The following is a 26,450-nucleotide window of genomic DNA, read 5'->3' on the forward strand; positions in this document are numbered from 1 at the left end:
CGGCTGCTTTCCTAGACATATCTCAGGCTTTTGACAAAGTATGGCATACGGGCTTGCAGGTTAAACTAAAGAAACTTCTCCCTCATCCGGACTATCAGCTACTGAAATCGTATCTCACTGACAGACATTTTATTGTAAATCAAGGCGATGAACATACCGAATTAAATCCCATATATTCAGGAGTTCCGCAAGGTAGTGTACTGGGTCCAGTACTGTATCTTCTGTATACGGCTGATCTGCCCACCACAAAAATAACTACTGTGGCAACATATGCAGATGATACAGCAATCTTAGCATCCCATGAAGATCCAGTCACAGCATCAATAAACCTACAAACCCACCTGGAGCAAATACAATTATGGTTGAAGACATGGCGCATTAAAGCCAATGAATCAAAATCCACGTATATAACGTTTACCCTGCGTAGAAGAACATGTCCACCAGTAAATATCAATCATCGTCAACTCCCCCAAGCAGAGCATGTTAAATATCTTGGTATGCATTTAGATCGACGCCTAACCTGGAAGAAGCACATACTCTCTAAACGGAAACAACTAGGACTAAAATTATATCAAATGTATTGGCTCATTGGGCGCAAATCCAAGTTATCATTAGATAACAAGGTATTGCTGTATGAGTCTATACTCAAGCCCATTTGGACATATGGAATTCAACTATGGGGTACCGCTAGCAAATCTAATATATCCATCATTCAACGGTTCCAAAATAAGGTGTTGCGTGCCATTGTTGATGCTCCGTACTATATTTCAAATAAAGTGATACAACGCGATATTCCTCTAGAACATATAACGAGTGTAATCCAACGTGTTTGTGTGAAGTACTTCGAAAGAGTGTCAGTGCATTCCAATGTACTCGCTAATCAGCTAAATATGCGACGTGATAGTGAAGTGCGTAGACTAAAACGTTTAACACCACCTGATCTGATTACTGGACATATGTAGAGTTTAGAATAAGCATTAGAATAAGTCTAATTAATTAAGTTAATATTTTATACAGAAGATTGCTTAATGAAGTGATTTTCTACATGCCATGTATATATAATATAAACAGAAGAAATACTTATTGCCAATAGGGCAGATTGTGGACTCACGAAGAGTAATAAAAAAAAAAAAAAAAAAAAAAAAAATTTTGATCCAGATGGCAACACTGTTGTCTACCAATCAATTTTTAATATGTTCAAGGAAGATCTGATAAGACATCAAGATTTTCATGAAAGATATCTGTAAAGAACCTTATAAGCAGAAAAGAGTCCAGAGTCCTCTACTACTAATCTATTGAACTTGGTCTTTAAATAGTTCGGCTTCAACGAAAACAAATTAATGATAGAGATAATCTTCTCTAATATTTTTGTCAGGTTTTAAAACCATTGCAATCATCATTTATATGTTTTTTACAGATTCTACGATAAAATCAATTTCACAACAGAATTTCTTACCAAATTTCCACGAAACCATCAACCAAACCTTACTCGAGAAGTTGGACAACATGTCCTTTGCGGAGGAACGCATTTTATCCACGGTGATCATCGAAAGAGACTCCAAGGGCAGTTTGGGACTTCAGATCACCGAAGGATCTGATGGTAACGTTTATATCCAGTCGGTGATACCCGGAGGACCAGCCCACATGGGTCAGAACATCGTTAGTGGCGATCAAGTCGTCGCGGTAAATGGACAGTCTCTGCTGGGACGAAAGTACAGTGATTCCTTAGAGTTGTTGAAGAGTACTGGTCAAAAGGTATATCGCTTTTGATGTTTAATCGAGTTACTTAATGAGATGTTGTCTTTTTCAGGTGGAATTCGTCTTGTCCAGAGTCGTTTCGACGTTTAAAGTATCCAATGCCCATTCTAGCAAGAGAAATTTGAGTAATATAACGGAGGTTGATATAACCGAAGCCACCAATCTCTCTTTATCCGCTCTGCACTCGATGAGCGATAAGTTGGAGCGTCCAAACACGAATCTCAGTCAACCCACCTCCAGTCCCGTTGAGAAACACCTCACGGAAAGCTGCTGCGACCTCTCGAACAGCACCAAGTACGTCAACCGGTCCCCAGCTCGGCCCATCGAGCTCTCCACGGATAAAGACGCCGGCAAGAAAAGATTGTCGAGCAATGACAACGATCGAGCCGTCATCATCGATATGATCCCGAAACGGAACGTGGACTGGACGGATTTCCCCACCAAGGGAAAGTTCACACCAAATCGTCGTACACTGCCCATGAACAAAACCAAAATCAAGGAGCTGGACCTCAGCAAAGAGCCCCCTACCATCGCCCTGCCTCGAAGCATGGGACTGAGCAGGAAATGGAGAGGACCGGTTCGATATCCCGTAACTCCGGTCAAAGGTAAAGTGGAGGGTTCGACAGACGACGAGATCGGTATGACGTCGGACGAAGAACAAGTTTTTATTTAGTGCCTCCCCAAACACCCCCCTGCCCCACAATATTTTTCCGCAATTTCATTGGTTCCCGTAGCAACAAAAAGAAAATTCAATGTGATTATTGCGAAAGAGGAAAAAAATAATATAATCAATGTGATATTAGTATCTCAGTAAACAGATTCGTTCAATATACAGACCAATGTATACAGATCTGAGCTTCCGTAGTTTTATAAAGTGCCGAAAATAATCTTTAAAAAAATAAAATTGAAATTTTTAGGTGGAAGTGTAATAAGTAGTCCAAGATTCCGTGAATTATATGTCCATGTGGTTTTATAAGAGCTAAATAAAATATGAAAAATAAAATATCACAGGTAAAAGCAATTGGCTATTTTGAAAAACTTGATGGTTTTAACAGAAATGAACTAACAATGTCGAACTACACAATAAGGCATGGTTTACTCCAGGATATCCTAGAATTCTTTCAGTTCCCATTTTTAACCATCTCCTTTAAAGATCTATTGGCATCCAATCTTCAAATAAGTGATAAATTTTAATATTTAGTATGTTAAAAGAACTCTTTCACTCTTAGTTTTTATTTATTACTGTTTTAGCTCAATATACATCATAGCAAGGCATTCCTAATTTGTCTCCCTTCCATTTGCAACATTATACAAGATTCATTTCATGTCTGGCTACTACTGCCTTTATAAGAATCGCCTCTTTAGGAACAGTTTTACATTCTTGATTCTTATGATATGCTACAAGATGTATTTCTCAAAAACAAAATTTAATTGCTACTAATTAATAGTGAATGTTTTAACACCTTGGTCTATTAAAGAACAAAATCCATTAATACCACTTCACCCAACCATGGTAAAGTCAATTTATTTCTATTTCTCTTTAAAACACACTAGGTCCTATATATAACCAATTTTTTCTTGGAGTATTATTATTATCAATGTATTTAAAAATTATAGAGAAATGTTTATGAAATATGTTTAGAATCACAAACAAAATATTCAAATCTGATTACTGAATGTTTTTAAATAATCAAACTACTATTTATAAAAATAAAATAATAAAATTCCATCGTAAATTACAAGCAAATTTACGATAAGTCATAACCATAAACTCTACTGAACTATTACATATATACTTACCTTAAATACTCTCCACAAAAGTACATCAAGCAGTAAAAATTCTCATGTTGAATTCTGATCTCTTCTGTTAAAGCTAACCAACTAATAAGTCAAAGTTTGTGCGCAAAATTTGACACTTTAACTTTCATCTTTTGTAAAATGACGTGTTTGACATTCACGGGATCGGCGACTATAACAAAACATATTCTAGACTCATCGTTGATATTGTCATATCATCTGTAATTTCGATCATATCATTGATTCATTGTACTAAACTTAGTCACAGTGTCACAGGATGATCCAAGATTGTTGAAAAGCGAAATATGGTAATGTGATATTACTTTTAGTTTTGTTAGTGTGATTCAATCGTGCTTGCATTGGAACGATGCGGTAAACCGGATCGCTCGAATGCGAATCCATATACTCTTAGTTCCATACATATTAGTTGCCGAAAACACACAAACCTGTTGTTGGTCAAGCAACAAAATTAATTCTAGATAATAAACGTTAGTAGGGCCAATGTTAATGTGTGCCTAACATTTTTTGACAGTCTGATAATAATCTAAATGTGACCTTTATGTATATGTATATATATAAAAATATATATTTACTTAATTAAGTTTTCGAGGAAGTGTAGTCTGTAATATTTAAGTTTTATAATCGAAGAAACAACTACTGTTAGTCACGTTTAAGAAAGAATATCATTGTTAGATTCGATTAATCATTAAATAAAAGCCTATTTATTGCAGTAGTTTATTTTATTTTATTCCCTGGACGCTCTTATATTTGATTTTTCTAAAATAAAATGCAGCTGCTAGAGCCATCTGGTGTTTTTTTGTTAAAATTGTACGATTCTCTTACGGGTAACTGTATTTAACTCTGTCAAAACAGTGTCAAATTAAAATGAATATCCTACCCTATATATTCAAATATAATTAAATAACAAAGACAGTTGGTTTGTAACGGCATAAGTTATAAAATTTTGGAGTGTCATCTAGCAGTGAATAGACGAATTTCGATGACAGCATTACAGTTAACTGTAAACATGCGTTGCACAATAAATTCGTTGACAGAGACACCGAAAGATGGCGGTTCCTGATATTTTTTAAAAATGTTTCTTAAATGTTAAATTAACTTGGTCCCAATTAATAAGCAATGAAAATGCTCACATTTTTTATCCGGAGGTTGAATTTTAATAGGATTTTATTCCTAGAACAATGTTTATTGTTTGTTTAATAAAGAGCAATAAAATACGATAAAGTGTAGTTTACATTTTAATTAAAAAATAAATACTATTATTTTATAACAGTTTTGTTCTGAAATATGTACAATAATATTAAATATAGTAATTTTTTCCATTTCTAGATGGCGTTCTTTAAACGTGGTGAATTAGATGTATAAATACGATTCATTTTTTAATACTTTACTTTTTGTTGTTTATATTATTATTTCTATATTGTAATATTTAATTTTATTTCAGGTAATTTATTTCGTTCACGTAGCTCACCTGGCGAACGGTTTTTCCTCAACGTTTGACGAGTGATGGATTCTTTGCTGTCGCATCGACTAATGAGGCGCAAAATGGAGCGAAAATTGGAATTTTTCTTCTTGCAAAACTACGAGAGGAATGCCAATTTCCTTCCGATTGCGAGTTTCTCCAGTTATTTTTAATTAAACCGAAAAAAGCTAGGGAAACTTATAGTTAACACCAGGTTGATTGGATTGAAGAGAAAGCAATTTCAGATTTGTCGACGAAAACAAATCTACTTTTTAAGGGTGTGTTTTTATTACGATAGTTCCATTAGTTGTGTGCTAGTGAATTGGGATTTATAGGATTTATTTAAGAGCTTAGCTGATGTTGGTCAAGAAGATGACGACTATACTGCTTTTCAAAATGGCGTCCTGTATAATGCTACGAGTACAAGCATCTGATCCTATCTAATGGTCGCTAATCATATCATTATATTCACTGATACAGATGTTGAGGATTCTATTAGACTTCTGGATATATTATGTGCAAATACAAAGTATCAATATAAACAACTGTTAAACAACCTAACCACACTTTTAAAATCGATATTCGATTCCTTTTAACATTTCTGTGTTTTTAACAACCTTTTTTCATTTGGGATTATTGAGTCCATAGTCTATCCAAAGAAGTTTTGTATATACGTCATCTAAATTTGGGACGTCAACACATCGCAATGTTGCCGTATCAACTCTGAGTTTTAGTTCAGCTTGGCTTTGGCGTACAACAAAATTCTAATCTATATAAAATAATTAAACAAAAATATTGTTATCAAATATAATTTATTTCACCATTATAGTAAATCTAATGCGTATATCATCGAAGGACCTAAAACTACAATTAAGTACACAGTTATAATAATTTGTAGGTTAGGGTTTTGTTTGATTATATTTACATTGAACTCTTTTCCATACCACCTATGAGTTAGAGTTCTAAGCGCGTTTGTAATTGTATCCCCTGAAGGCTTAATCCACATAATTAGCAATTGTATATCAAAGTAATATATGTTACTTTCGTTAGAGAGTATTTTTACCTATTACGCTTAGTTCTTGTGTCCTTCGGTACAGTGTCCTTGTAAAGACATTTTGATATCATTGTATTTCTCATTAGTTTGTTCTGTTAATACTTGTATATATACTGCAAAACAGTTACTATTGATCTGAATCTCCTGATACATTTTAGCCAAATGTTGATGTATATTTTGAACAATTACACACATTGTGCACATAAATCTTTAAACCCTACAATAACATTTCCTACAATTATCATATATTAATTATATACTCACCTTTACTTGTTTCCATTTTCATCATCCTGTGTAAGAAGTTGGCAACATTGAATCATATACATAAAGTTTCATATAAGCGAATAACTAAGCTATTAATTTCCAATTTATCTAACATTTGTTCGCAGTTCCATCATTTGTCAATTTCTTATTCAATGTGTCTGATGGAGTTCATTCATACCGAATGTGATGTTAACCATTTCTGTTTCCAGCATGAGGTACAATATATCTGAAATGAATTATTAATTTTTTTTTACTAATAAAACCTAATGAATTGTTAATCCAACGTTTACCTTTTTCTATCAACTTTGGTTGTCATAACACTATTTTTATTACCATATCGCCATGAATGGCCATATCGACCCCATTCTGAATTATCCATGTCTCATCTAAATAGTCTTCCTTCATACTATTATTGATTATCATACTATTAATGAAAATGGTATTCCTTTAAAAACAATATCCGGCAGTTACATTAGAACTCTTCGATACTTTTGTGACTAACAATTTGCTTTGAAATAATTGCCTTATATTATGTTTGTATTGAAAAACAACTGACTGTTTTTAAATATTTCATATAGTTAATCTCTGATGGATATCTCAGTGCCCTTGTCTATACTAATATTCAGTGCAGCTGAAAATATTGTCTGATTCTAAAACAAATTCGAATTGCGACAGGTGCGTTCACTGTTATTTTGAATAGATTTTTTAAATAAAAAGAAATGCGTGACGTAAATCAGACTGCCTTTCAGCATAAAATTCTAAAAAGAAAATATCGAACACTATTTCGGAACATTCACGACACCACAAACAATAAATAAATCCTGTTTTGATTTCCACGATTCCACAATGCAAGCTTTTCCGGGAAGGCCTACTTAATGAGACGTCGAAGGCCGTTTTACTTCCGTTTCTGATCCGGCTACGTTTTATAAATAAGCGCGATTGCTTAAAAGATTGATCCCTTCTATATTTAACCGGGCTTCAAGAATAGACGGGCGCCTATATCGATATCTCTTTTATGGCGAGGTTCTCGCGTTTTGGATTCGAAAGAGGCGGATTTTCAATCGGTCCGGGCGACGAGCATCTGGCGAAACGGTCCCTCTTTCCGCCAATTTGATCGTTCGACGTAGTGTTACGGAGGAAATGGATTTGCCGACGAGATATTCCTGTCCGTGTCTCGATACGAGTTTATTGCGACAATTCCGACAATGTATCACAATATTACTTGTTATGTTTTACGCCGTTTTTATTTTAATTTATTGAGTGGTCGTACGACTTTCATTACACAAGGAGAAAAGTAGTTTTGGTTTTAAATATGTAATAGTTAGATTAGAAAAGGCTATTATATATATTTTTACATATATACCAGGTGCACCGGAAAGTTTTGTTCGCAAGACAATGCTCTGTGTTTGGTGGGACCAGAGTGGCGTGGTGTATAATGCTCTATTGAAACCTGGTAAAAATTTGATAGAGATCGCTACCGATAACAAATGGTCAACTTGAACCATGCATTGATCGAAAATCTTCCGGAATGGGACTGAACACGACATAATTTTACAGCATCAAACCAAAATTGGTCAAGGAAGCATTAAAAGCACTTGGATAGGACATATTATCGCACCCGCTGTACTTACCAAACCTTGCCAGCACTTCGTTAAGTTTGAAAATGCCTCGATGAATTGTTTTGCTTAATACTGTAGAAGATATTATAATAATTATAAACTAACATGAACAAAGTAATATATGTTACTTTCATTAGAGAGTATTTTTACCTATTACGCTTAGTTCTTGTGTCCTTCGGCACAGTGTCCTTGTAAAGACATTTTGATATCATTGTATTTCTCATTAGTTTGTTCTGTTAATACTAGTATATATACTGCAAAACAGTTACTATCGATCTGAATCTCCTGATACATTTTAGCCAAATGTTGATGTATATTTTGAACAATTACACACATTGTGCACATAAATCTTTAAACCCCACAATAACATTTCCTACAATTATCATATATTAATTATATACTCACCTTTACTTGTTTCCATTTTCATCATCCTGTCTAAGAAGTTGGCAACATTGAATCATATTCATAAAGTTTCATTTAAGCGAATAACTAAGCTATTAATTTCCAATTTATCTAACATTTGTTCGCAGTTCCATCATTTGTCAATTTCTTATTCAATGTGTCTGGATGATAACAAATGGTCAACTTGAACCATGCATTGATCGAAAATCTTCCAGAATTGGACTGAACACGACATAATTTTACAGCATCAAACCAAAACTGGTCAAGGAAGCATTAAAAGCACTTGGATAGGGCATATTATCGCACCCGCTGTACTTACCAAACCTTGCCTCATCGGACTATCAACTTTACACTTCAATGGCCAAAGCAGCACTTCGTTAAGTTAGAAAATGGCTCGATGAATGGTTTTGCTAAATACTGTAGAAGATACTATAATAATTATAAACTAACATGAAAAACGTTTTTTTTTATATATGCGTCATCGAAATTTGTGACGTCAAAAAGTCGCAATGATGTCGCATCAACTCTGAGTTCTTGTGCAGTTTGGCTTTGACATATAAAAAAATTCTAATCTAAATAAAATAATTGAACAAAAATTTTATCAAATATAATTTATTTTAACATTATAGTACGTCTAAAAACTATAGTTAATTATACAGCCAGAATAATTTCTAGGTAAGAGTTAACACCTCTTATCACTATTGCTTGGAAATTAACAGTTTAGTGATTGTTTTGGACAGTGACTCGGAAAGTAAAAATGGCTAAAGGAAACTTTCAGGATATATGATAATGTTGGAAATTCCCGAGACAGAGTGATGAGAGTGGAAACAACTAAAAGGTATGCACATAATTAATAGAATATATCTGGAGAAAATTGAATTGTAGGGCGTGAAAGATTTGTGTGCATAGATATGATTGCAATTGTTCAGAATACAACTTGAACATTATGTTAGACTGTATGAGGAGAGACTGAATACTAACTGTTTTTTAGATATGGTAAATGCATTATGCAGATTTTAGTGATTAATTTCATCTAGAATTGTATACACAGGTGGTAGCAGAAGAAATAAGAAATAGACTATACAATACAGTGCATCTTATAACATGTCGCCAAAACTATTTTCGTGTAATTAATTAAAAAAAAAATATATTGTAGACTATATGACAATGGAGCAGTTCTTCTGGACCTAACCAAAGCCTTCGACAAGGTCTGGCACGACGGATTGAGAAGTGCGTGCGGTTGGGCCCCCCAGAAGACCTAACCGCTCTCATCAAGTCCTATCTCTCGGACAGATCTTTCCAGGCCAAGATCAGGCACTTGGACAGATCACTTTCCAGTCGTAAACAAATCGATGCTGGCGTACCTCAAGGTTCTCCGCTGGCCCCAGCCTTATTTAACCTCTTTATTTTAGATCTGCCGAGAATAGAGCACATTGACGTCGCGTTTTACGCTGACGACACTGCTTTCTTCACGGCCGCTAGGTTCGAAGTTACAATTCACGAACGTTTACAGAAGCAGTTCGATCATGCGGTTCAAATTCTGGAGGTTGCAAATCAACCCCCTGAAAACCCAGGCCATCATTTTCCATAAGAAGCGTTACGCACTGCGAGTCTCGCAACTTAAGATCGACATCGCAATAATTCCATGGCTGGATAACGTCACGTACCTAGGTCTTCACTTCGACCGGCGGTTCGGTTGGCATTCCCAAATCCAGAAAGCAATCCAAAAAGGTTCGGGGATAGCAAACCTGCTATCTTCTCTGATCTGCCCTTCTAGCAGACTTCCCATCTCCATCAAATGCTTATTTTACAAGATGTTAATTCGGTCCGTACTCCTCCACAGATCTAATGTCTACTTCAAGTTTGTTACACCCAACTAAGTCAAACGGCTTCAAGTTTTCAAAAATAAGCTCCTCAGGAGAATATTAAAGGCTCCATGGTTTGTCAGAAATAATCAAATTCATAGGGAAACTGACACTCCAGAAATCAAGCACTTCATATCTCAATCATTTCACAAACAACAACTTAGCTGAAATTCTTCTGAAAACGCGCTTGTTCGCGAGCTGGTCGATATGCTGGGAGCTTAGCACCGCGTCACCGCCAAGCTCCCCCCTTTTCCAGGCTGAAACGACCTCATCCGTCGCTACAGTCATAACTTTTGCCCCCAAACAACAGTACCCAGTTGTGTGTTAACTCAGGTTTGCGAATCAATGGAATCGCCGGGCCCTCGTGCCCAATAAGCAGCAGCAGTAGTGATCCACAGGGGTCAACTGTGAGGCGGTTTCGGTTTAGTGTATTGGTAAGCCCAGAGGCAGTCCCACATAACCCGGTCCAACTTGTCACTCCAGGGCAAGACTCCGCGACCAGGTATGCGTCATGCATTCCACCGCCTGGTTTTTAGGCCAGAACAAAAAAAAACTATATGACAAAATCACATGAATATCCGTCAATAGCATAAAATAACTCTAAATATACCTTAATAAAATAAAATTGTTCTGAAAATTTGACTTACTGAAATCAATAAATCCAAATTTGCCTGTGTAACTTTTATCTTGCATAGAAGAACATATGCACCAGTGAATATTAATAGTTTTCAACAGCCCCAGGCTGATGTATTGGCATGTATCTAGAACAATACCTAACTGAAAAGAAACATATACTCGCTAAAAGGAAATAACTTGGGCTTAAAACTCAATTAAATACTGGTCATTTTGGTCATTTCATTGGTCCATTTATTCCTATAGAATCTACTTATGGTACTACTGCCAAAACAATATTTTGTATGCGATTGCAATTGGTGAATATTCTATCTCTAATGAAGTAATACAGTCTGATTGTTCAGAATTTCAGAGAGATAAATTGTAAAATTGTTAATTGTGTATATAAAAGTCTAATATTTATGGCCTAAAATACTATTTTTATAATATCTACATTTATAAAAATGGTGATGCTTTATGGTGATATTTTGGGTCTCTCTAACAGTTTGTTGGTCAGTGTTTCATCACACTTTGTTGCCGGTGGTACATGGAAAAACCCTTGTAATTGGCTTTTGGTTAGAAGATAACTGTGATTGGCAGATACAGTATGCTTTCAGAGAGAGTTTGACATACACGTCAGTTTAAATAGGGCGAGACAACAGGCTGCCATTCACGTTAATATTCATGATTTATGTTTGTATTCAAGTTTGTATTCATACCAAGTCTATATTCAAGTTATAATTCAAGTAAGATCGAAGATAGTTTGGGTATTTCATTCTATGTATTATACTATAACTGTGCGTATAATTATGATAATATACGTAGCTAAAATACAATTACTTTTATTTCATGTAAAATAATGAATACCCAATAAACTAGTTGATATCAGTCTCATAAATAACTGATATCCTTCAGGACAACTTATTAATTTACTCTATTGACCAGCGTCTGATTGTTATTTTATGAATTGACAGACATTGGTTCTTCGAGCTGGATACGTGGGTTTTGACCTATTAATTAACTCTATTGAACCATTCGTTCCGATTATTATTTAACAAATTACTCCAAGTAATTCAACAGTGATATCGTTATAGAGAGCCATAACGAGCATATTCGAAGTGTTTGTGTTAAATACTTTGAAAGAGTTAATTTACTAAATGTGCTACCTAATGGTAAAATGCCTAGTCTAAAAGCTACTCCACCATTACTGCCATTTGATCTAATTTATGGACAGATATACAGCTTGGAGTTTTGTCTTATAAATAAAAGTAAAATATATTATTTAAAATAATATATTTTACACAGGATATCATTTACTGAAGTAAATTTCTACATATCATGTATTTAGTAGTTTTTGTAAGATTTATAGCTCAGTAGACGAAATTGTTGGATCATTAATAGCCAAAAAGCTTACTAAATATAAACTTAGCTGGCATTATTGATAAATAAATAAAACTTTTCTACAATTACTTTATTTATTACTTTTTTATATGGTTTTATTTATAACATCTTGAAATCTGACCAAAGAATTTTTCCAGTGGATACCAGCTGTACATTCTGAAAGCAAAAATCCGATTTCTAGCAAATTGGATTTCGGTAAATGTCATCTTTATTGCCTCATGGCCTTCGCGTAGTACCATTTGCTGTGCAAGCTGGTTTGCAAATGAACAGAGTCGTTTTTCAACATCAAGAAACCGTTGGTACCCATCCGACGGGCGGCGGGACAGGTACGCGATATCAATATCAATAATTCTCTCCCGTTATCCGTGATGTTCGGTACAATAAAACGGTGGTGCCAATCGCGGAACGTAAACATATCTCGGTGCCGATACGACGAAAATAACTTAACATTCTCATCGGGATGGATGTGGGTGAGACCGAAATAAATCGTCGGGCATAATTGTGAGAGTTTTAGCGACGCCGGACCGTCGTACAGGCCCGACGCGGTGCCCGTGTTGGCCAGCCTCCGACCGGGACCTGCCAAAAAATCCGAAAGTCGCGTTTCGCATCATTCCGATGCCAAGAGTCACACAAAGTGCGTCCCGAACAACAAATACAGTCGGAGCGGCCAGAGAGAAAAAAAAAACGCTTTTTTTTCGGAAAACCCGCCGTCACCTGTCCGCCGATTGCGAAATCGCCGGTTTGCCATTGAAAATCCGATCGTCCAGTGCGTTCTCGTGTACGGTGTTTATCTCGTTATGAGCTGTGAACGTTAAAATTGTATTTATTTGGACAATACGTACGGTAAATATAGAGTTTTGTTTGGTTTTTTGTGTTTTTCTCATTACCATAACAACGTTCAGTACCTTCGCCGTTATACAATTTCTTCACAACATCGTAAGAATTACGTTATTGTAACGATTAAATTGGAAATTGGATTAGATTTAAACTGGAAAAATCAAAACGTTTTTTCAGTTATCTAATGATACGTGTTAATCGTATTCAATAACACTGCAACATGTTGTATACTTCTCAAGTCACATAATAACATCAACAATTAGGTCCAATTTGATGCTACTAAACATATAAATTACAAGTGGCAGACGAATTGCTTTTTTTTTATGTTTTTCTTGTCATCATAACAGCATTCAATACGTTCACCATTATACAAGCTCTTCACAACATTGTAAGAACTACGATTTTGTAACGTTTAAAGATAAAACTTCATGATATTGTTCAGAATAACTTTCATCATTTCAACAAACTAATTATCTCCAAAGATATTTGGTTTTTCGAGTTAACAAATAATATGAAAACATTTTATTAGTAAACTAATGATGTATAATAATCATCATATCGGTACAATATAGTTACGAATTAAGTTGTAATATAGCCACAATTATAAACTATCGAACTTTTAGATATATCAACTATCCTTTCTGATTTTTCCATAAACGATAAAATTGAAAATTGGTGTTATGAATTGTGGATTTTATTCCATTTCACACACTAGGTATTTTTAGACATTCAGTTCAATTTCATGCTTACTAATTATATAATTTGCACTATTGAGACGTATTGTTTTGTTTTCATCGGTTTATTGATGATACGCATTTCTCAAATGATGTTTAGTCATAGCTGCATCAGTGAAGACGTTGATTGAACATACAATTTTATTTGGTCATTAAAAATCGAATCATCAAGTGCGTTCTTGTATCGGGTTATCTCGTGTGAACATTAAAATTGTATTTATTTGGACAATACGTACGGTAAATATAGAGTTTTGTTTGGTTTTTCGGTTTTTTTTTCGTTACCACAACAGCGTTGAGTTCACCATTATACAATTACTTCGCAACATTGTAAGGATTACGTTAGTGTGACGTTTAAATATAAACCATCATGATATTCTTTAGAATAAATTTCGTTAACATAGTTACAAATTCGTTGTTTATATTCGATATAAAATGCCTAAAAACAACTCTAGAGCCTTGTTTACTTCTCAAATTACATAATATGATCAACAATTAGATCCAAATTGATGCTAATAAACATTAGTAGCATATTGTTCATTATATCAGTGCAATAGAGTTATGAATTAAAGGTTTACACTCTTTGTAAAATATCTATAAACAACCCTGTATGCTCATTTGCTATTTAAATCTCATAATATGGCCGATAATTGGTCCAATTTGATGCTTACTAAACATCTAATTTACAATTGGTAGATGAATGGCTTTATTTTTTGTACTTTTCTTTTTATCAAAACAGCATTCAATACGTTCACCGTTATATAACCCCTTTGTAACATACATGTTTTCTTTTTAAAAATCCAGAAGGCAGTCATTTGTACCTCTTTCCATACTCTACTGTACATTTCTACTAATTTACACTTGTGATATACCACAAATGGAGAATATTACGATGCTTACTGCGATGATGCTTACTGATGATACTGCACAGGCATGTGACAATATAAATAATTGGACACAAGATTGGCAAATGAGAATTAATGAAAGTAAATCTGTACATGTGCAGATCACCTATAAACAGACCATACAAGCACCAATAACATTAGATAATACCATCATTCCATCATTTAGCAACAACGCTAAATATCTCGGAATGAATCTTGATGCAAAACTTCGCTGGAAGGAACATACAAAGAAGAAAAGAAAAGAACTGGAATTGAAATATAGGAAAATGTACTGACTAATTGGAAGAAATTACAATTATCAGTACATAATAAATTACTATTATATAAGCAAATACTGAAACCTATATGGACATACGGAGTTCAATTATGGGGATGTTCTGCAAAGAGTAATATAAATAAAATACAAATTGTTGAGAGGTATTGTGGCGCACCCAAATACTATAGGACTGAATACCTACATCGAGACCTTCATTTGATATAAAATGTATGGGTATTTACCAACAGTCAGTCAAGAAATCTAGAGAATTGCAAGGGGACATGAGGATAGACTCCTTTCTCATGATAATACTGAAGTATTGCAGATTTTAGATACCACCAGAACAGGACGCAGACTAAAAAGAATCAAACCATCTGATCTTGTGTAGTGTTGTGTAGTGAGTTGCATATAATAAAAAATACAGCAGTGACATGTATAAACATTATTTCGCTAAAGACTGAGATACGCCCGATGGGCCCTCCTAGTTATATACCTAGATTTAAATTATCATAGAGACAAATTGTAGATTAGTCGGAAGCGACTAGTAACAATGTAATAATTAAATTAAAAAATCTACTAATAGTTCAGTAGCTTTTTTTTCAGCACTTCTGTTAACTTCAGTTTATTCAGTCATTATTTAGTGAGTTTATTCAGTATGGCCTTTAGTTCTTAAATTTTCCTCTACTTTGCGCTCAGACTGTCCTTTCTTGTTAATTAAATTAATTATACACCTAATATAATATTAAAAAATTATTCCGGTGACACAACGAACTTATATCAAGTCCTGCTTATCCAACTATATAATCCAGTTTTGATTGTTTATCGGAAACCTTGATTCCTCCATCGTCTGATAAATTATTACGGGCGTTCGCCGAGACAGGAAACAGCGCTCGATACAGTAAACCATCCGCTCGTTTATACTCGTCGTCGGGCCGTAGTTGTTCTGTTCTTGGCACCAAATGATTTAATCATACCCCAAGATCGAGTTAAACAATTAATATTTGGCCGATAACCCGATAGATATACTGGTTACTGTTCGATTCCTAGAGGTAAATTATGTAATGGGGATCGGATAGCAATGTTATTGTCCGTCGACGAGAATCCGTGTATATTTGAACGGTGACTAGTTGAAATAAATATAGTTTAACGTTCGGTCGCCGTTATGATTATATTAAACACATGTTTAACTTTAAGATTAGTTAAATTATGGCGGAGATCTAAAACATTTAAAATCGCAAGAATTTATATAAACTAGTGTTCCCAGTAAGTTTCCACAAAACAACACTTTTCAACATTTTAATAAGATTAGAAGGAAATAGATAAAGTAACATTTTTTTATATCAAATATGTTAATATAGTACAATGACGAAAAACGGCGTTTAACGACCGGTACTGTCTTCAAAGTGGTCAGTTGGTAGTAGCTAAATTCTGTTAATAATCTGTTATATTATATTACAGGTCAATTGAAAAGTCCTCGGCCTACTATAGTAAAACACATTTTTTTTGCCAAAATTAGTTTTTTTTATTCAACATAATTCCCTTCAAGGGTGATACTCTGATTATAGCGACCCTCCAACTTTTCGATACCATTTTTGTAGTACGCACCAATAACATTAAATAACACCATCATTCCATATAGCAACAACGCTAAATATCTCGGAATGAATCTCGATGCAAAACTTTGCTGGAAGGAACATATAAAAAAGAAAAGAATTGGAATTGAAATATAGGAAAATGTACTGGCTAATTGGAAGAAAATTACAATTATCAGTACATAATAAATTGCTATTATATATGCAAATATGGACATACGGAGTTCAATTATGGGACTGTTCCGCAAAGAGTAACATAAATAAAATACAAATTTTTCAGAACAAAGTCCTGAGAGGTATTATGGGTCCATCCAAATACTATATGACTGATTACCTGTATCGAGACCTTCAGATACCCACAGTCAGTCAAGAAATCAAGAGAATTGCAAGGGGGGCATGAGGAAAGTCTCCATTCTCATACAAATATTGAAATATTGCAACTTTTTGATACCACCAGAATAGGACACAGACTCAAAAGAATCAAACCATCTGACCTTGTATAGTGAGGTGCATATTTTAAAAATTTCAGCAGTGACATGTATAAACATTATTTCACCAGAGACTGAGTTAGGGTTGATGGGCACTCCTAGTTATATACCTAGATTTAATTATCATAAAAACAAATTGTGGGTTAGACGGAAACGATTTTTTGAGATCTGAGAACAGGAAATAGCCGCTGGGGGCCAGATCTGGAGAGTACGGTGGATGAGGCAGCAATTCGAAGCTCTATTCATGGATTTTTGACACGGTGCATTGCCTTGGTGAAGCAGTACTTTTTTTTCTTCAAATGCAGCCGTTTTTCGGCGATCTCGTCCTTCAAACGGTCCAATAATGCTATATAACAGTCGCTGTTGATGTCACTGTCACATATCGATGCAAAAACTCGGGTTTATTACGCTTGAACATCCTCAAAAATTGCTCAGAATCATCAACCCGTCGTTGTTTTTGCCCAAAAGTGAGCTCGCGCGGTACCTACATTGCACAGAGCTTTCTCATACCCAAATATTCGTGAATGATATGATGTACACGTTCAGTTGATATCTTTAGAGTGTCTGATATTTCATTTAGTTTCAATTTACGGTTATTCAAAATCATTTTGTAGATTTTTTAATATTTTCGTCGGTAACAACCTCTTTTGGGAGTCCACTGCCTTCACCGTCTTCGGTGCTTATTTCACTAAGTCTAAACTTAGCATACCAATCCTTGATGGTTGATTTTCCTGTGTCACTATCCGGAAACTCCGCATCAGGCCAAAAAGCAATATTTTATCACGCGAAATTCCTTTAGAGGGTTCTTTATTTATTTTTTGAAGTCGGTTCAGTTTTTTTGTTAAAAACATTTTATTTCTATTAAAGGGCCTTTTATCATCAATTTATTTTCTCTTATTCTCTATATATCTGGCCAATTTACACGAGTAATAAGGCATTTTTATTATAAAGCACCCCATCTATGTCCCACCACATACACAGGAGATCCTTCCTTAAGCGGATGCCTTGGGTTAACCACAATTTATCCACATATTTTTGCATTTGTGAAACTTGTTAAATTAATAGGAAGGTAAAGAAGGCTGTCCTGTAATAATTGAGATTTAATGGTTGATTTTTGCGTTTCTCTCAATTGCTAGTTTAATTTGCTCACTGTCAATAATGTCCATCAGTTGTTTCATCCGATAGAAAGTCTCTAGATTTACAACAAGTGATATAAATTCAAGGAAAGCGCTCCGATATGAGATAATAACTGGGAAAAATGTGAAAATTTTCACCAAGGATGGTAAAAAAATGGCTGAAATTAATATGATTCCGAAACCTATAAAACCGCCTAATGAAGAAACGAAGAAATCTGATCTACCAATGCTGCTATCAGTAATTTCCAACGAATTTGAAAAATTAAATATTCTTTCAGATTTTATATTCGATTCTGGAAACTTCAAGCATTTTTATACTATTTTGGTTTTCTAATACTACTCTACTTTTTCTAGATTCAAATTTACTGTTTTTCTTTAAAACCTTTATGATTTTAGTGAAGAACATAGAAATAAGATACTATTACTAATGAAACACAAATATAATGGCTATAAGTATAATGTTCTAGAGAAATTCTTCAGACAATTTGTAAAGAAAACGTCAGTTTTATAGTCCTTATGTAAAAACTGTGATTGATATTTTTGAAGATATGTCGTTTATGTTTCGTTCTATCCGGATTATGAGCTACTAAAATCTTACCTCAATATCATATCGTATTTTACTCTAAAACAAGGCGATGGACATACCGGATACATGCAACATATTCAGGGATTCTGCAAGATAGTGCACTGGGTCCAGTACTTTATCTTTTATTCTATCTTTTACGATCCGCAGAAGAACATGTCCACCAGTCGATATCAATAATTGTCAACTCCTGCAAGCAGAGGATGTTAAATATTTTGTTATACACCTAGAACGATGCCTAATTTGGAAGAAACACATACTCGCCTAACGAAAACAGCTTGGACTTAAGCTCTACCAAATGTATTGGCTTATCGGGCACAAATCCAAGTTATCAATAGATAACCAGATATTAGTATATAAATCTATACTTAAACCTATTTGGTCATATGGAATCCAACTATGGAGAACCGCTAGTAAGTCTAATATATCCATCAGCCAACGGTTCCAAAATACTATATTTCACACTCATGCATTTCAAATGAAGTGATACAATGCGATATTACTCTAGAACCAATAACGAGTATAATTCAACGTGTTTGTGTGAAGTACTTCGAAAGAGTGTCTGTGCATCCCAATGTACTCGCTAATCAGCTAAATATGCGATAAAATCAATTAAAATAGTATTTTATACAGGAAATCACTTAATAAAGTGATTTTCTAATATATCATACATATGGTTGAAACATAACAAATACTTATTGCCCTCTGGGCAGATTGTTTCGTTTTGATATTACGTAAATGTTTTAATAAATCAATTTTTGTTTGATTTTTTATTCTTCAGAAAATACAGGTAAATCCCAAAACAGGTAAAATAGCTCATTTATAAAAATCTTTATATGCTTCTACAATAAATGCAATTCAATATATTCTTCATCGTTAATGTCAAAATTAACACTGATGTACTAACGAAACCAAAGTCCAAAGTTGAGATATAATGAGGAAGTACAACTGTTAATATAAGCAACTACTAAGAACCATTAGTATAAGACCTCAACACTCGATAGCTCGAAATCAAACAGGAAGTAAAGAATGTTAACAATGCAATTTTGAACGAGTTATTTTTAGTATATATAAACAATAAATTGACAGCCAATAATGGCAGATGAAATAGCACTTAAAATTATCGTTATTAGGCATCGTTAGATAAAAATTGCTACCTACTAATGACATACTGATAAGAAATAATTCATAGTTCTATGAATAACTATATTAAAATACCATTTAAAACTCAATATGTACGAAGCACAGAAGAACAAGCAGAACGAAGGTAATTAATAGGCAGCTTAAATTGCTCAATGAATTGAACTATCATAGTAAATCGTATTTGTCGTTATGTAAAAAAAATATGATGCGGCGATTTTGCAACATGATAATGATTATTATAGGTTAAATATTGATTTACCAGATATACCAGGAAGTGTATTGGGGCCAATGCTTTATCTATTCTACACTTGTGATATAACACAAATAGAGAATATTACGATGGCATGTTTGCAGATGATACTGCGATTATAGCTGTCGGAGACAATAGTGAAGAAGCTTCACGAAAATTACACAAGCTTGGAAAATAAAAATTAATGAAAGTAAATCTGTGCATATACAGTTCACCTACAATCAGACAGTACAAGCACCAATAACATTAAATAATACTATAATTCTATATAGCAACAACGCTAAATATCTCGGAATGAAACATGATACAAAACTTCGCTGGAAGGAACATATAAAGAAGGAAAGAAAAGAACCGGAACTGAAATATAGAAAAATGTACTGGCTAATTGGAAGAAAATCACAACAATTACCAATACATAATAAATTGCTATTATATAAGCAAATACTGAAACCTATATGGACATAGATCTAAAGTTTTGCAGCTTTGCAGTATTTGCAGCTAACGCCAGAACAGGACACAGACCCAAAAGAGTCAAATCATCTGATCTTGTGTAGTGTTGTGTGTGAGGTGCATGTAATAAAAAATACAGCAGTGACATGTATAAATGTTATTTCTCCAGAAACTGAGATAAGGCCCATGGGTCTTCGTAGTTATATACCTAGATTTAAGTTATCATAAAGACAAATTGTAGGTTAGTCGGAAATGACTAGTAACAATATAATAATTAAATAATAAAAAGGTTAAATAATGGTTTACCAGATATATCTTCACAAGCTATGACTTATTTCAATATATAAATGAAATGGCTTGTCTATACAGTGCCAATTAGGAATCATGAAGATGAAGATATCTGAAACAAGTTTCCACGTGAACAATAATAATATTTTCAATATAGACAATATTTTTACGATAAAACCTCGAATTTGTACCTCGATATTACGAAACTGATTCTGAACCAAGAGCTACAAACAAATTACGCACGATTTAATTATAACTTGCCACTAATCTCAAATGTCAAGAGAAAAAATCTGTACAGTGACAGCACATTAAAAAACAACTTGCAAATATCGATAATACTTTCCGACCAATCCATTATTATATAAGTTGCTTTGCATTATGTTTGAACTTGACATAAATAATAGTTATTACATGTAGGCGACCGTTTCTATTCTTGTTTCATAACATCTAAACTAGAATCAGCAACGAGACAATAAACACATTTTACTAGTGAAGAACAAGATATTTCTATCAAAAAGGAACAGTATTATTCTGATGATTTACGCGATATATGAATAAATATTTTATTTCAAATGGGATCTCCCGAGTTAAAACGTTGTATTGATCCAATTTTGTGTTGCCGTTGGTAGGTTGAGGCATTTTCAACGAATTTTAATGCATAAGTATTCTCGCTCCACGTTTGTTTTATCGTTTATTTAAATACGTAGTCGGACACAAGTTTTATATCACATATTTTATTATTAGTTCAATTTCTCTGAATATTATATAGGGAGTGGCAAAGAAAGAAATTCATTTTTGAAATAGTGTTGACAAACCATGAGTGTATACAATAACAGGTCAATTGAAAAGTCCTCGGCTTGACACATAGGTGGCGCTACAAGAATTAAATCCATATGTTTTTTAGTTAACCCTGGCCCTCAAAAGATACGACATAATATCGACATATATAAATTTGACAGCTGTTGGATCATTAGTTTGTGAGTTATGGCATTTTGAGTGAAGCAACTTTTGTTATTGTGAAAAAAATTGATAAAAAGGAACTTCGCATGTTGATAAAATAATGCTTTTTGAAGGGATAAATAGACTTGAAGCAAAAACTTTGCTTGATGCCCAATTTCCGGACACTGTCACAGGAAAATCAACCATCAAGGATTGATATGTTTAGATGTGGTGAAATGAGCATCGAAGACGGTGAACGCAGTAGACGCCCAAAAGAGGTTGCTACCGAAGAAAACATTAAAAAATCCACAAGATGAATTTGAATCAACTGAAATCAATGAAATCAGCTGAACGTGTACATCATATCATTCACGAATATTTGGGTATGAGAAAGCTTTGTGCAAAGTGGGTGCCGCGCGAACTCACTTTTGACCAAAAACAATGACGAGTTAATGATTCGGAGCAGTGTTTGAAGATTATCAAAAGTAATAAATCCGAGTTTTTGCATCGATATGTGACTATAGATGAAATATGGGTCCATCATTTCACTCCGAAATTCAATCGACAGTTATCCGAGTGAACTGCACATGATGAACCCGCTCCAAAGCGTGGGAAAACGCAACATTCAGCTGGCAAGGTTATGGCGTCTGTATTTTGGGATGCGAATGGAATAATTTTCATCGAAGACGTTAAAAAAGAAGGGCTATCAACAGCGACTATTACATAGCGTTATTGGACCGTTTGAAGGACGATATCGCCGAGAAACGGCCGCATTTGAAGAAAAATAAAGTGCTGCTTTACCAAGACAATGCAGTTGTCACAAGTCAGTGAAAACAATGGCAAAAATCCATGATTGGGCTTTGACTTGCTTCCTCCATATTCTCCAGAGGTGGCCCCCAGCGACTCTTTCCTGTTCTCATATTTCAAGAGAATGCTCATTCGGAAGAAATTTTCATCGAATGAAGAGGTGATCGTCGAAACTACAATTTTTGATAAGATTAACACATGTTGGAAAACGTCTAATATTTTTTTGAGAAGTTGTGTGATTATATAAGAGTTATTATAAGAATCTCATTGTCGTACGAAGATGCAAATGAATACTGCAAAAGGATACTAGAAAACTAGTATATTTGTAAAAAAATAATTTAACTTTTGCTGCAACTTTGCTATTGTTTAAAGTAGACTAGTATATAATAGTTTCACTATTACTTCAAAGGTTGTTAGTTACGATAACGACAAAAAGTATTTTATACGAAACAAAGCTCTTATAGCTCGGATTAGAGCTCTCTGCAATGTATCTATTTTATTTTCTTCAATCAATATCAATATTATAATCAACAATGTAGCACAACATTACAACATTGAAAATGATCACAGCCTTGACTGCTGCTGAGTATGTACTATCAGTAAATTGACGGAGAAATATAATATTATATTAAATATTAAATATAATTTCTTGCCAATTTTTACGTAAGACTTTTGAAGTAAACCCTTCAATTCCATGAAATAGTTTTAGAAACTTATGCTGTTGGTGTCGCATCACATCACAGTTAAGAACGTTCTGAAGAAACAAAAAAGTTTGAAGAGAAATAATTATAAGACTTGTTCGACGAAAACTCCGTTCGAACTCACAAAAACCTTTCAGATAGTTTAGCAGTTGATAAATCCACTGGTTTCAAATATTTCAAACGTTTGTAAACGATGGAATATATTAAAAAGCTTGAAAAATGGCTCGGACACTTTCCATATCGCTGTTTCATTGCTTTCCAGGAAAAAAAGAAAAGATTTATTTTCAAGATCTACTACAACAACCTCAAGCTCAAAAGTTAGTTTAGGAGAATCATCAACATCAACAACGATGCGATAAATCAATGGTCATCAAAGCTTGCTCTGCATATGATGGGATCAGCAAGTGTTACGAGCAGCTAAAATCAAATGAAACACTCACTGCAGACGTTTACTGACGTCACTTGAAACAACTGAATCACATATTATTGCAATAACGAGTAACAGATGGTATTTCAATCATGTTCTTGCCTGATAATTAGGCCACACGTTGCAAGGGTTGTAAATGATATACTATTGAGGCTTTAATGGAAAGTTATATTGCACCCAGAGATGGCTATGGCAGATATATTCGCTATGCTTAAGAATGCCTTGTCAGAAAGATGTGGAGAATAGAATTTTTTCAGAATAGAGTTATTTTAGTCATTATTTGGACTGAATCTAGGAAAACCAGAATGATCGGGTACAAAATATTATTGATTTAAAACCTTTCTGATAAATTTGACTAATACGTTTATAGGATTTAATAATAATACATATTTTAATATGTTGATCTCTGTTTCAGTAGTGGCTCCATATAATGACAGGAGCAGAAGATTATCTCAAAGAGATTATACGGCTACAGTTGAAAAAGCCTAGAAGCTGGAACTGGGAACTATCCACCTCCAAGTCATCGCCCCACATCAGCCTTCCTACCATACAGCTTTACAATTCTAAAGGAAAACTATTAGGTTCGTATGGAGACACTGAACTATATAATAATTTAGTAAATATACAAAATATTTATTCCAATCAGCTAGGGTTTTGGGATAATTGTCACAGACTGGTTCTGTAGAGTAACAATAACATACCTTGTATTCAGTTCACATTTACTATACGGAGCTGTAAAAATATACGATTTCAATAAATTAAGTTGTAAATAGTGATCATTCCATTATGCCGACCTTGTTCAGGTCGTCGTCTATACTCTCCTGTCCTTGCCTCGTTTTACTACGGTTTTACGTAATTTATAGTTTTTCTAGCATCTGTACGCAATATATTGTTTGTAGAATGTATTCGGAATTTACTGAATATTTTAGAAAACCGAACCAGGATGATGTTAATAAAACATGGGACAAAAGACCCGCTACCATTTTGATTGCCTATAACCTTGCTCATAGAAAAGACAAATAAGTTTGGTTTTCATAAAAAGTTTATTTGATCTTGATTTGATTTGATTTGATCTTATGATTGAAAAATTATATCGGCTAAATGGTGACCGCGATTAGCTATATAACTGTTTTTAACGCATTTTTCATGATATCCTGCAACATCTGATCTGCAACATTATATTGTCTTTAAGATGTTGAATCGTTTGGGGTTTATTAACATAAACTTTTAATTTTAAAAAACCCCATAAGAAAAAGTGTGGTGCTGTTAAATCTGGAAATTGGGCTGTCCATGTTAAATCGCCACTTTGCGAAATTACTCTTCGTGGAGAAACGTCATTCAATAATTGAATTGTTGAACGATATGTGTGTGCTATGGCCCCATATTGCTGAAACCGTATTTCGTCTAGTTTTTGTTCTTCCATTTCAGGTACAAGAAAATGGCGAGTCATGTCTTGGTACCGTTCAGCAGTAACAGTAACTGCAATACCTTGGTCGTTTTGAAACAAATAGGGACCAATAATGTTTCCAGCACACCACACCATAGAGTTGTTTTAATGGATGAGATGATGTTTCATGAATTAATTGAAGATTATGTGCTTCCCAAAACGGACTGTTCTGTTTATTGACGTGGGTGGCCACTGAGAAGAAAATGAGCTTCATCGCTCATTATTAATTTAGACGAGAAATATTTTATTTCACCAGACAGCTTTAGGATTACATTACTGTACTCAGCTCGTTGATCAGGATCTCCTGGTAGCAATTTTTAGACTAATTGAATGTTGTACATGAACATTTTCAAATCAGTTTCCAAAATTCGCCTTAAACTGCGTGCGAAAAAATGTGTAACTGGGAACCACGTCTTTGATTTGTTTCTGGAGACACTGCAACACTATCGCGCACCAGACCTACATTTTCAGCGTTACGAGACATCCGTTGTCTTCTAGAACGAGACCTGTCTGCTGTCGCACCTTGCTGTTGAGAATTGGCATATAAATGACAAATTGTGGTTTTGTGAAGCACTGGACGATTAGGATATTTTGGACCTAATTTCCGCTGAGTGTCAATAATGGAACAATTATTTTCAATAAATATTGTCATTATTTCTGCTCGTTTTTGTGGCGTATATTTATAAAATTTACGCCTACACAACATATTGGTTAAAGCGAATCTGAGCACGTCACACAATCAAGGTGATGAGCAATCAAAATGATAGCAGGACTTTTGTCGCACCTGTTAGCTTCCATGTCATCTTTACCCGATCTAGATTCGCGTGACTTTTCTTCGTATACTTATCTCTTCTAGAGTTTTTTGTTGTTTAATTCTATTACCTACAAGTTTGTTGAAGTATTAAATACGAATTATGCTTACGCTTACGAAATTAAGTTCTGTCAGTTCAGAAGGTTTTAAAAAAATATATCATAAATTTCTTATTATTACTACTTATTATCTTAAAGCTATTACTGAAGAAAAATGTATAATTATTCTGCATTAGTTCGGTTTTAGAGGAAAACATGCAGCAGTGGACCAGGTGCATAGATTGTATTTCTGAATGTGGCGGTGCTAAGCTCCCAGCATGCTGACCAGCTCGCGAGAGTTTGTGAGATGATTGACATATGAAGTGCTTGATTTCTGGAGTGTCAGTTCCCCTATGAATTTGATTTTTT

The 26,450-nt window shown here is 34.3% G+C and overlaps 2 protein-coding genes across 7 annotated transcripts in view; both read left to right on the forward strand.

The window, feature by feature from the left end:
* Positions 1-4,285, forward strand: part of LOC143192873 (tyrosine-protein phosphatase non-receptor type 13) — a 218,237-nt gene extending 213,952 nt beyond the window's left edge. For all 4 annotated transcript variants that reach the window (XM_076398648.1, XM_076398657.1, XM_076398640.1 and 1 more), the window contains 2 exons: positions 1,418-1,755; positions 1,811-4,285. In XM_076398648.1, the coding sequence (XP_076254763.1) occupies positions 1,418-1,755; positions 1,811-2,431 (959 nt within the window). In that variant the 3' untranslated portion in view covers positions 2,432-4,285. The remainder of the gene's footprint in view (positions 1-1,417; positions 1,756-1,810) is intronic.
* An 8,478-nt stretch (positions 4,286-12,763) lies between these two features.
* LOC143192862 (uncharacterized) overlaps positions 12,764-26,450 on the forward strand; it is a 180,611-nt gene continuing 166,924 nt past the window's right edge. Inside the window, exons 1-2 of one of the 3 annotated variants that reach the window (XM_076398608.1) lie at positions 12,764-13,095; positions 24,201-24,366. In XM_076398608.1, coding sequence (XP_076254723.1) covers positions 24,216-24,366 — 151 coding nt within the window. In that variant the 5' untranslated portion in view covers positions 12,764-13,095; positions 24,201-24,215. Of the gene's footprint in view, positions 13,096-13,919; positions 14,061-24,200; positions 24,367-26,450 lie in introns of those variants that run through there. The other 2 variants (XM_076398618.1, XM_076398627.1) reach the window with 2 other exon arrangements.

This window comes from Rhynchophorus ferrugineus, unplaced genomic scaffold, assembly GCF_030347505.1.
Source record: "Rhynchophorus ferrugineus isolate W39M unplaced genomic scaffold, kcgeb_rfMv2 rfM1, whole genome shotgun sequence".
NCBI classification, from domain to species: Eukaryota; Metazoa; Arthropoda; class Insecta; order Coleoptera; family Curculionidae; genus Rhynchophorus; species Rhynchophorus ferrugineus.